General features: G+C 38.5%; 1 protein-coding gene across 1 annotated transcript; it reads left to right on the top strand.

Annotated features, from left to right (window-relative positions):
* The first annotated feature begins 2,518 nt into the window (after window positions 1–2,518).
* LOC142841640 (synaptonemal complex protein 3-like) lies at window positions 2,519–9,336 on the top strand. The gene is made up of 8 exons (XM_075958544.1): window positions 2,519–2,654; window positions 3,237–3,303; window positions 3,553–3,587; window positions 5,587–5,701; window positions 6,435–6,534; window positions 6,944–7,042; window positions 9,026–9,130; window positions 9,253–9,336. The coding sequence occupies exons 1-8, from the start codon at window positions 2,519–2,521 to the stop codon at window positions 9,334–9,336; spliced, it is 741 nt and encodes a 246-aa protein (XP_075814659.1).
* The last annotated feature ends 3,397 nt before the right edge of the window (window positions 9,337–12,733 follow it).

The following is a 12,733-nucleotide window of genomic DNA, read 5'->3' as shown; positions in this document are numbered from 1 at the left end:
GAAGCTTGCCGGGGCCTCCGATAGTAAAATGAGGGTGACCGGAAGCTTGCCGGGGCCTCCGATAGTAAAATTGGGGTGATCGGAAGCTTGCCGGGGCCTCCGATAGTAAAATGGGGGTGACCGGAAGCTTGCCGGGGCCTCCGATAGTAAAATGGGGGTGACCGGAAGCTTGCCGGGTCCTCCGGTAGTAAAATGGGGGTGACCGGAAGCTTTCTGGGGCCTCCGGTAGTAAAATGGGGGTGACCGGAAGCTTGCCGGGTCCTCTGATAGTAAAATGGGGGTGACCGGAAGCTTGCCGGGTCCTCTGATAGTAAAATGGGGGTGACCGGAAGCTTGCCGGGGCCTCTGGTAGTAAAATGGGGGTGATCGGAAGCTTGCTGGGTCCTCTGATAGTAAAATGGGGGTGACCGGAAGCTTGCCGGGTCCTCTGATAGTAAAATGGGGGTGACTGGAAGCTTGCCGGGGCCTCTGGTAGTAAAATGGGGGTGATCGGAAGCTTGCCGGGTCCTCTGATAGTAAAATGGGGGTGACCGGAAGCTTGCCGGGGCCTCTGATAGTAAAATGGGGGTGACCGGAAGCTTGCCGGGGCCTCTGGTAGTAAAATGGGGGTGATCGGAAGCTTGCCGGGTCCTCTGATAGTAAAATGGGGGTGACCGGAAGCTTGCCGGGGCCTCTGGCAGTAAAATGGAGGTGACCGAACGAGGCCACTGAATAGTAAAATGGAGGTGGCCGAGGCCGGGAACCTCATTGAGGCCTCTGATAGTAAAACAGAGGTTCCTTGCCTCGAGCAGACTAAAGCCTAAGTGGAAGGAAGGGAAGCTTAGAGGATCGGGGAGGTCTCTGCTGCCATTATGGAGGTGGCAACTCCAAGCAGAGGGTGGTGGGGCAGAGGGGCATGGGGCCTAGGAATAAAGACAAGCTAGAGTGAGAATGAAGATATAGGGAGGGGCTGGAGGCCAGTTGGCAGTTGGGGCTAAGGGTGAGGGGGAACCAGGGAAGTGATTAGGAGCAAGGAGGAAATTGGGGATGAGGAGAAGCTGGGGAGGACCGAGAAGCTAGGAAGAAATACATAGTGAGGAGGATTTGGGGAGTGGAAAGGAGAGGCTGGCTATCCAAACTGGGGAGGGGCCAAGGGTAAGGAGGAGCTGGATGTGAGTTGAAGCTAGGAAGGAGTTAGGGGTGAGGATGAACTTGACAAGGGCTGGAGTGAGGAGCTGGGCAAATGGAAAAAACAAGGGGGAACTAGATATTGGGGAGGAGCTGGAATAAGTAGGAGTAAGTAGGGTTAAGGGGTAGGAGATCCTAGATGGGATGAGGAATAACTGGAGAGGGACTAGAAACAAGGGGACAGCTATTGGTGGTTAGGAGGAACTGGGAGGTTAGGAGGAGCTGGGGAGAAGTTATGGGTAAGGAGGAGCTGGGGGGAAGCTAGGAACAAGGGTGAGCTCTGATGTGAGGATGATCCTGGGAAGGACTGTAGGTGAGAAGATGCTGGAGACGTATGGGGAACCAAAAGGAAAAGGGATGAGGAGGGACTTGGGGAGTTGAAGCTAGGTAGGGGCTAGGGGTCAGGATCTGGGGAGGTCTTGGGGATTAGAAAGTTCTAGATAGTGGTTGCCAAGGAGGAGGACCTGAATAGGGAGTAAGGACAAGGAGAAGCTTGGGAGGGACTGGGGGAAGGACTGCAATGGGGTGAGGAGGAAGGGGGAAGCAGACAGAAGAAAAGAACTGGGGGTGAGGAAGAGTCAAGGAGAGGTTACTGGGGAGGAGTTAGGGATGAGGAAGAACTGGGGTGTGTATGAGGTGAGGCAGAACTGGGGAGAGGGTAGAAGTAAGAAAGATTTAGAGGGTTAGGAGGAGCTTGTAGGTTAGGAGAGCTGGGAAAAGGTTAGCAGGGATGGAGTCTCTGGGGGAGGGGCTTGGGACAAGGAGAACATGAAAGGCAATGACAAGCTAGACTGAGTATGAAGTGTTAGTCCTTAGTATTGGAGAGGGAGTGCAGGACTGAAAAACGTGTAGGAGCTAGAGTCGAGGAGGAACTCAGTGTGAGGAAAGAGCTCTAGGGGCAAAGGGTGAGTACGGGGGTGGGGGGAGCTAAAGGGATTAAGAGTTAGGGGGATAAGGAACAGCAAAAGGCCCAGGGAAGCAGAGGTTCCAGGGACCCTGGTAGAGCTGGGGAGCTGGCATGGTGAGGAGGGAATAGGGTCCTCAGTAGGATCTGAAAGGCCGGGAATGTTCTAGGCGCTATCTCTATATTTCTGGGGTCAGCCTCAAATCCATTAGAAACAACCCGAGCACCCTTCACTTTTTCCACTATTGTGTATCATTTTTACATTGACAACTGCCATTTTTTTCCCTTTGGATGCAGTAAAGTAAGAAAATTGTTAACACTATTCACATAAGAACATCTTGATTTTATTTGATAGCTTTCTCAGTTTACTTAAATAATGCCTTTGGATTCAGTTGTTTTGAGAGATTTGTTTTTCTTCTTGTGTTTTCAAACAGAAAATATACAGTTATGTTTCCCCATGCAAGAAGGGATCCGGAAGAGCCCCAAGGGTCTGAAAGCTCACATGCGGAGAAAGAGCACATAGTAATTTATGACTCAGACGATGAACCGGATTTCTGTGTTTCAATTCCGAGTGATACTCAAGGTATAAGATGTCAAATGTTGGGGGCTGCCAAACTGGCTCTGGGAGTAAAAGTGTTTACCTTGCAAGCAGGAGGACCAGAGTTTGATTCCCAGAACCCTCATAGTAGAAGGAAGGAAAGAAATCTACTGCAGAAGGCTGTTCTCTGATCCCCACACTGATGTGTGTCTACTACTAATAATAACATAAAAAAATTTAAAGGCATCGAATGTGTTGATACTTTGCTCCAGCTCTTTTGTTTTGAACCTAATACACTTACAATTTGTTAGTTTGTTCTGTGTACTTTACTCTCCATATCCCTATACCTAAATTTTAGAAATCCATGTAGTGTATCTTGCCTTTGAAGTCCTAACATGTTGATCGATAAATAACTTGCTATGTAATCTTATCCTAGAAACACTTCAAAATTTGTTCCTACACATGGTCATGAATCATAATTTAACTTCATCTAACCTTCAAAGAAAAATTTGTATTTCTATATCTGATACAAAAGTTTAAGTTGTCAATGTCTGAAAAAACTGCAAACATAGTTTTATTACTGTCTGTTAGAAGTGTTCTTAATTTCAAATTTTTTTTTCTTGTCAGTGGAACAGAGTTCATCAAGTGATTCACCTGGAAGGAGAAGTCCCATAGAACTGTTTGTAGATATGGGGTAATATATTAAAAATTGTTTGACTGTTGAATAATATATTTCAAGAAATACTTGCTTTGTTTATGTAACAGGTAGTATATATAAGATACTTGACATTTGCTATTTTTTCCAAACTGTTATATCTTATGAATCCTTAACAAAACAGTGTTTGTCATTGTATTTGATATTTAATAGGGGAGTTTGTGAATGCTTGGAAAATGCTCTTTTACTGAACTACAGTGCCATTTTTAAAATGTGATTTCTTCTTAGGGAAAAGGTAGAGGCTCTTTGTGGAAGAGTTTCAGGTATGTTTTAAAGATACTTTTTTAAAGAAAATTATTTAAAACTACATAATAATTTGCAAATAATATGTTAACCAGTATATTACATGCCTACTCTTCAATGCTTTGTTCTCATTTATAAGATTTTCATAAAATATTTGTGATTTAGCATCATATTCTTCCTTATAGTTTTTCATGATGAGAAAAGTAAAAATAATGCTTTTAGACATATGTGACTTCAATGGATTTTTTAGAAGAAGAAAAGAGGAAACCATCTACTATTTCTATATATCAGTTTCTTTTACTCTGTATATCAGTTTCTTTTTAAAAAATCATTTTATTTCCTAGGATTTATACTGCATTCCTTTCTAGGCAGTATAAAACTGAAGCTTCTAATATAACTCCTTGTTACTATTTTCATTCTAACAAATTATAATCTAAGAAGAAAATTAGATAGCCAACAGAGGTTTAAAATCTGAACCCTAAAACCTTGTTTTACGAAGTTTGTTAAGGATCAATTACATGGGCTTTCTTGGGGAGAATATTCACTTTTGCTTGTTTACTTGTTTGTTTTGAGATCGTCTCATAGGGAACTCAGACTGGCATTAACATTGTAGATCACCTGACAACCTCACAGGTGCTGGGATTACAGGGACAAACAAACCCAACCAAGGATAGTATTATTTTAAGAGTTAATAGGGGATGGAGAAATGGCTCAATGGTTAAGAGCACTGGCATCTTCCAAAGGAATCCAATTTGATTCCCAGCACCTTTATGGTGGCTCACAACCATCTATGTGTAACTCCAGTCCAGGGGGATCCAGTGCTGCCTTTTGGATTCAGTGGAAAGGAGGCTCATGGTACACAGACCTAACCAGATGAAAGCAAAATGCCCCCATTCATATACACTTACAAAACAGTTAAAATTAGGCTTCTTTAAGGATTACTCATATAAGCAGCTTTTTTGAAAGATGTTCTCTATTTAGTGGTGTCAAGATACATGTTTTATAATTTGTTGTTTAATATGTGTGTTAGCTGCTGAAATTATCTCTTCCATGTATGTGTTGTATGAAAAAATTTTAGCTACTAAAATTCTAAATTATTTATATAATAGAAATTTCTTATGCTTATTAAAAGTAACTGACAAGAATTTTCTTTTCTTATTGAGATACAGTCTCAAAATGTAGCTCTAAATGGCCTGGAAATTGGTATGTAGGCCAGGCTAGCCACAAATTCACAGAGATCTGTGTGTCTTTGCCTCTCCAGTGCTGGAGTTAGCAGTGGTGCACTGTCGGTTTTTTGGGTTTTTTTTTTTTGCTACCACACCATATTTGAAATTTAAATTTTTTATGAACTGCTTGCTGTCCATAGTGGTAAAAAAGCCCTATAAAGGCTTAATGAAATATAAATAGTAACCAAAGCATACAAAACAAGATATGCTAGGCAAGTGCTTAAACTCAACTACATCCCCAGCCTCTCATTCACTCTCTCTTATAAATAATGTTGACAAATTAACCTTTTAGGGTATATTTTTAATAAGCAATTTTATTCCATGCTCTCTAACAAGAATTCAGGCAAATGCACGTTTCCAGTATAGAGTATTTTATAAATTTTAGAAGTAGTTAGCGTTTATTTAATTATTTTTCATAAATCCTATACTTCCCCTTTGCTTTGTTTATTAGTTCATTTTTGTCACCTCTAAAAACATCTTCAGTTAGGAAAATCCTAATTACCATATGGTTATTAAAAATGATTGGGACCAGAAATGCTTCAGATTTCAGAGTTTTGGATTTGGAATGTTTTCATAGAAATTGTTGACTGAACAGACCTAGTCAGAAAATCTAAAATCCTAGGTGTTCAAAATATGAAAGCTGTATCATATTGACACTATAGTTTTAAATGTTAAATGTTTAAATGTTTGTTATTGATGAGTGATCATTATTAGAATTTATAATTACTCGAATGTGTGAGAACAAAGTAATTTCTTAAGCATTGAATTCTAATGAACATTTTTTAAAATACAGTTGACATTAACCGTGCTCTTACTGCTAAGAGACAAAGACTGGAAACAAATACTAAGTCTTTGGAAGGAATTGACCAGAATATGAAACAAGTTTGGAACTCACGTGAAGATGCTGTGTAAGGTTTTTCTTTCCTAAAACAAAAGAAAACAAACAAAAAACCTGTCTGTACCAATTTTTAATATATATTTATGTAAAGCACTTAAGAAAAATGTCATTTTCTGTTTGAGTCTCTAGTGAAAATATTTGACTTTTCTCTAGGCAGGTGCCTTCATGACCTCCTATCTTTATAGTGTTGCTTCACAGAAGCCAATGAAGATTAGGTTTTTCTCCTTTAAATAACAATTGGTATTTTATTATTCACTCCTGAAATTAGTTAAGTTTAGATGAATAGAATCTAATAACTGTTATTTAACCATAGCTGATGGTGTAGAGAGAGGTCAATTTGAATATGACCTCTTGGTTTATACTAGATTGTGGCTGTGCCAAAATGGGGAGTGGGGAACTTAGTGAAATGTTTTGTTTGAAAATCATTTAGTATTTTTAAGACTCTATATTAAGTAGAAAAAATGAAAAATATACTTTTTGGAGAAAATATTATATTGAAAATAGATATACGTATGATAAAATTTCCAGGTTTCAAAAGTCCCCATGAGAGGGGAGACTTTAATTTTAGGAAGAAGCACTTCTGGAATCAGTGTAAATCTAATTTTACTTCTGAGTTTTCCATCAGAATATTTAAACTGCTATTACTTTCTTTTTCCACTATAATAGTGTATCAACTCAATTTTGGCTTGAATGTTACTTTCCTCTAGTATAAGAAGTAACGCCATTCATTATTATGTTTACAGGGCAAAGCTTAACGGAGAGTCTGCTCAGGCATTTACAAATCTGTTTCAGCAATGGGATTTGGATTTTCAGAAAGTGCAGGAAAAATATGTAAAACTAATGGTTGGTATCACAATTCTAATTAATATGCATAGAGAAGCTATTCTTGTGTTAGTTGCAGAAAACAAAGCTGGGCTTGTTTGGAGACTGAAATTTCCAAGAATAAATGGTGTCTTGAAAATGATTTTCTACCTTATCTGGCCTATAATTTTAGGAAGCTAATGAAGAAGGTTCATAACATGTTAGTGTTTAGAGAATAATTTAAACAGGCATAATGGTTATTAAAGAGAAATAATAAAGTTAGTCATTTTAAAATATTTTTTCTGAGTTTAAAATAGACTTTTTTTTTAAATTTAAAGTTTTAGAGATTAAGCTGTAGCTCAAAAGGACAGTGTTTGCCGTGCATGTATGAGGCCCAGAACAACCAACCATTACTAAACTGTTAATACAGTTTTTCCTTTTGTATTTGTAGAATGATTTTCAACAGGAAGAAAAGGCTTTTCAACAGTGTAGACTCGTTCAGAGCAAGAGACTGAAAACAATTAAACAAGTACATGAGCAGTTCATAAAGGTATGTTAGACACGATAACAATATGTTCCTAAAGATATAATGTACATTTTCCTTACCAGAATAAGATAATTTCCATTTTGAACGAATTGTTTTTAATTGATGTGGTAGATCTGTAGAATTCTAATGGTTTTATGGTGGTTATTTCAGATAGAAGATGGCAAATTATGAGTTTTCCATAGATATATGCTTCACATGTATTAATAGTCATACTTAAGTATATTCATTTTCTTTATTGAACTGGAAAGAGAAAGTCTACATATCATTTCTATGATCTTTGTAATTCTCATATATATTAAATAGGAAAGGCTCAAAATACCTTTTTGAAAAGATTTAGTGCAAAGGATATCCTGTAACTGTAGTTACAGAAAGTTGAGAGCAGCCTTGTGGGTGCTGGTCATCAACTCCAGGTCCTCTGCGAGAGCAGCCAGTGCTGTTACCTACTGAATCATCTCCAGCCCCAGGAAGGACCCAAATTAAATTAAACCTTGTTTTGAAATTTAGTAGGGAGGTTTTTCTAGCATGTCAATTTTTAAAATTATTCCAATGGCTAAAATAACTTATCCATTATCCTAGAATTTAATAGTCAAAGATTAAAATTTGTTCCTTGAGAATTAAGTATATGCTAGTAAGTTGATGTATAAACAATAGTTTTAAAATATTTTAAAGAAAATTATTTTATGTGTTTCCAAATGGAGCTCTTGCAAATTTGCTCTAATATTCCCTGAAACTATTTTCAAATTTCTTCATAGCCCATGTTTTCACTACTAGACTTTGACGATTTTCATTTCCATAGTGCTTCATTATTTATTTAAGTCCTATTGCTGAGATCCTAGCTTATACTATTTAATATTCTCATCATCCTTTGCTTCTACTATGAAAACTGTTTGCTCTGACTTTCAATTCATTCTTCATAGTTCTTGCCACATATATATAATAAATTATATGCATGCATACATACATAATACATACATACATACATACATTTGGCTTTTCCAGACAGGGTTTTTCTATATAACTGTCTTAGCTGTCCTGGAACTCACTCTGTAGACCAGGCTGACCTCGAACTCACAGAGATCTGCCTACCTCTGCTTCCCGAGTGCTGGGATTAAAGGAGTGCACCACCACCTCACGGCCGCTATGTTTTTGGTTAAAATGTTTATTTTTTCTGGAAAAATGAGTAATTATGTATTATTCTCTCTTGTTTTCTTCATAGCACTTAACATTGTATTTGTCACTTGGTTGGTGATGATTAGGCAATGATTGGCAAATGATTAGGAAAGATTTAAACCATCATTTTTAAATGATCAGCACATTGGTGCAGTATTAGTGCTAAAGACAGATGAGTGGACAGTTGGAGGGTAGCTGATCACTAAAGTGAGATACTCTCTTACAAAACAATAATATAAATTTTGCTATTAATGACTTGAAAATGATCTCATACTATAGATTATTTTTCCCTTTGGTAAATTTATTGTCACATCATGCTATATTGACTTTTTGTTTTTAAGTAGATTGTAGCCTGATGTTTGAGAAAATCATTAGAAATGTTCGCAGTTATGATGGTTGCCTAGAAGACTTTTCAGAATTCCTATTTCTCTATTTTCCATTTCCTTTTTCTGGAAGAGAAAGTGTCTATATTCCACATGTTAGCCTTCAGGCTCTCCCAGTGGCGCCTGCAAAGTTTGTGATACTGTGCCCAGCTCTTGCCCTCTCCGGCCTCAGCCTGACCTTAACATTCACTAAAACTGCTTCTTGAGCACAATGTGCCATTGTATCTTCTATAACTCTGTTTGGTTGATGTCTGAGTTATTTTGTGACTTAACAGTAGTAATTTGGGTCTTCGTGTATTAGGTTTGTTTTTTTTCTTTTTTCTCAAAGTAATGTGTATTACTAAAATATTTAAAATTCTCTTGAAATTTTATTTTAAAACTTAGAACTTGGGATGAAAGATGCCATGGGACTAAACTAGCCTTTTGTGTTTAGAATTTGGAGGATGTGGAGAAGAAGAACGACTGTCTGCTTATGGATATACACAATGAACTTAAAGAAGAAATGAACAGGCTGCGAAGAAAAATTATGAAAGAATCTGTAAGTTGTATTTAAAATCAGAAATAGGAATTAATAAAAGCACTGAAATATTTTATTTCCTACTGTAGGAATGACACTGAAAGTAAGAAATAATCCTGTTTACTGTCTCTTTTCCTTAACAGCATCAGCAAGAGATGGTTAGCCTTCAGCAGGCTTTTCAGTCCATGATGCATCCTAAGGGACACAGTTCAGGTGCCAGCGAATAGTCATAGTTTAAGATAAATTCTGGTTGATATGGCAAGGTCTTTAGTCATTAGCTTGTTCACCTTGTCTTACCTTATTTTGAATAAAATCCAGTTGTGTCAGTATCAACTATTCTTGTATGTCAAAGCTTTCACTCTTTTGTTATAATAGAGTGGATTTTTCTTTATGACATTGTTAACTGTTTTCAATAAAAATGATTGTTTGGATATTGACTTTAGTCTTTAGTATATCATTCCCAAAGGTACAAACGTCAGGTATACAAAGGTACCTTGGCTTTATTTCATATCTTTTTCTGACAGGATCTTACCGTGATTGCCATGATGGTTTCTAACACTGAACTAAAAAATAAACTTGGTATATAAGCTCAGGTAGTCCCTGCATCTCAGCCTCCAAAGTACCTGAGACAACAGGTGGGCACCACTATACCTAGTTTACATTGTTATTTAAGAGAAAAAAAACCGCTCCAATCCATTTTCCATACTTAACTGAATTGCATAGCCCATTCTAAGAAAATGTGTTAAAGGGCTTGCATTAGTATCTTGGAATTAAACAGTTAATACATCAATCAAGCTGATAATTTATACTAGGTTTGGTTTTGTTTGTTGAGACAAGGTCTTGTCATGGAGCCTTGCCTGGCCTGCAACTTGGTATATAGACCAGGTTGGCCTTAAATTCATAGATTTGACTATCTGTGCTTCCCAGGTGCTAGAATTAAAGGCATGTACCACAGCATGCCCTACCTACATATTAATTTTAAGACATTCAAGAATTTCATTTCCACAAGATATCAAATGTCATTGGGGTTGGTCTGCAGTTAAATAACACATGTCCTTAGTAACGCGAAGGAGGATATCATGAGGGCAGGGCCTAGTGGAGCACACATTTACCCTCAGCACTCTCTCAGGAGGCAGAGGCATGCTGATTTCTTGGAGTTTGAGCCAGCTTGATCTATCTACGCCATTTCCAGGCTATCCAGGACTACAGAGTAAAACTCTGTCTAAAAAAAAATAATGTATCATTACTTTTCGTTGCTGAAGGACGTTACATTTTTCTTCAAAGATAGAGTTCCTTGAGTGTCACTGAATACACTAATGTTAGCAAATGTTTGAAAGATTCGTTTTTAGACTCATTATCAAACAAATAGTTTAATAACTTGCCTTTTTAAAGGTGTATTTTGTGCTGTGCTGTGGTGGCACACACATTTACCCCCAGCTCTCAAGAGACCGAGCCAGGTAGATCTCTGACTTTGAGTCCAGCCTGGTCTACAGAGCAAGTTCCAGGACAACCAGAGCTACACAGGGAAACCCTGTCTTGAATAACCAAGTGCATTTTTAAAGAGAAACATAAAAAAGTGTGATGTCATAAATTTGAAACTTTAGATATAACTAAACATATGTTTAGATAAAAACACATTAGAGGAAAAGCAAAAGTTCTCTTTCATGTTTATTTTTTCCTATATAATCCCTTAAAGTGACCGTTCTCCAACTTAAAAAAGGCAGACATGTATATAAACCATCCTTTTTCAAACTAGTATAATTTATATTGGAAGAAATTAGTCTTTGACCATTAGTGCATAATTAGATTAAGAGGGCAGTTTAATTTCTTTTTTCTGCGGTGCTGGGATCCCACCAATACCTTGCCTCCCTCTTGTTATTGGAGGGAATCTCTCAGGTCAACCATGACATAAAGGCCAGGTTCTTTCCATCTCTAATGAAGATTTCAGCAAGACATATGGTAGTAATAATTAAAGTCTAGATTTATTAGAAGTACAAGTAAAGGCATAAAATATGCTCCTCAAACAAATGAGTGTGTGGCTCAAGAACCCCATTTACGCGCGTCCAAGTACTTTTTATTACAGAGGGAAAGTAAAGATTCTCTGAAAGGGTGGACCCTTTGTTGGCTGTTTAGGTGATTAATGCTCTTTGCTAGAAGGGTTGGGTTTTTTTTTCCCCACAATCCTTACGGCAGTCAAATGGATGTTATTTTTTCTTCAGTTACTTTAATCTTATGACTCACAGTCATGTGTGTCTGACCCTATTTTCCTGTCTCATTTTTCATTGCTATATTTCCATCATGAAATAGGAATCTTAAATATTCATAGGCTTTCTAAGGAGGTCTTTATTTCTCAAATTTTACCCATAGCTACAGAAGAAAAATAAGTACTTCAGAGTGTTTTCTGGGTATCTAATTCCCATGAATATGGTTTTCCTCATAAGGTATGTTATCTTTCTTCACCATGCCTCTTCCCTGTATGTATAAAGTACATGCTTGCTGTAGTAATAAGAGCCACGGGGCTGCGTCCCCAGCACTCCGGCTGCCTGGCTAGCTTATGCCCGAAATAACAACACACAAACTGTATTCATTTAAACACTGCTTGGCCCATTTCTATCTAGCCTCTTCTAGGCTAATTCTCGCACCTGGACTAGCCCATTTCTAATATTCTATGTAGCACAGCTAGGTGCGCTTACCGGGAATATTCTAGCCTACGTCCATCCTGGGTCGGAGCTTCATCGCGTGTGTCTGCCGGGAGCGGGGCATGGCGTCTCTTCTGAGGCGTCTGCTCCCGAGAGGAGAGATGTCGAGTCTGAGCTCACAGACTTCCTCTTCCTCCCAGCATTCTGTTCTACTTACTCCACCCACCTATGTTCTAACCTATGAGGGCCAGCCAAGCAGTTTCTTTATTTTTTTAACCAATGATCTTCCCCCATCAGCTTGCTACTCTCCTAGTTTATCAATTGACCATAGCATATGGTAAGGTAGTCCATGGCTTTGAAAATGCTTTTTTCATTAAGCCCACCTTCCTCTTTTCTTCTCTGTGTTTTCTTAAATTCTATGTCCCTACCACCCCTCCTGTGATGATAGTCACAGGGACCTGGAGCTTTCCAAGCTTCCCCATGCCTTCCTTTCCTATGTTACGGCTCCTGGGGTCAAGAACAAGAGAGACAATGGCATGAGCCAGGCTCCATTACAACCTGGTCATGCATGCTTTTGATATTAGTCCAATACCTAGATGACTGTGTGATAAGTATCACAGTTACTGAGAATTTACTTAAGATTAAAGCAGTTCACTCCTGTGTCTTTAATTATACAATGACTGTGAGAAGTGCTGTAGTAGTAATTTAATGCTAGGACCACCAGCTCACAAATAATGACACAGAGACTTATTAATTATGAAAGGTTGGCCTTTAGCTTAGGCTTGTTTTCACTTAGCTCTTTGTTTGGTTGTTGTGTGTGTGTGTGTGTGTGTGTGTGTGTGTGTGTGTGTTGAGACAGGGTTTCAGGGTTTCTTGTAGCTTTGGAGCCTGTCCTGAAACTCAGTCTGTGGACACAGCTGACCCCGAACTCAGGAGTTTTGTCTGCCTCTGCCTGCTGAGTGCCAGATTAAAGGCATGCGCCACC

Source organism: Microtus pennsylvanicus, chromosome X, assembly GCF_037038515.1.
Source record: "Microtus pennsylvanicus isolate mMicPen1 chromosome X, mMicPen1.hap1, whole genome shotgun sequence".
In the NCBI taxonomy this organism is placed as follows: Eukaryota; Metazoa; Chordata; class Mammalia; order Rodentia; family Cricetidae; genus Microtus; species Microtus pennsylvanicus.
The sequence above is the reverse complement of the archived record's forward strand: the minus strand, read 5'-3'. Positions and strand labels throughout refer to the sequence as shown.

Bases quoted from the DNA above. Each gene is read 5' to 3' on its own strand.
- LOC142841640 (XM_075958544.1), top strand. From the start codon at position 2,519: ATGTTTCCCCATGCAAGAAGGGATCCGGAAGAGCCCCAAGGGTCTGAA. The intron at 3,304-3,552 runs GTAATATATTAA...ATTTCTTCTTAG, and splicing joins GAACTGTTTGTAGATATGGG to GGAAAAGGTAGAGGCTCTTT. The intron at 6,535-6,943 runs GTTGGTATCACA...TTGTATTTGTAG, and splicing joins AAAAATATGTAAAACTAATG to AATGATTTTCAACAGGAAGA.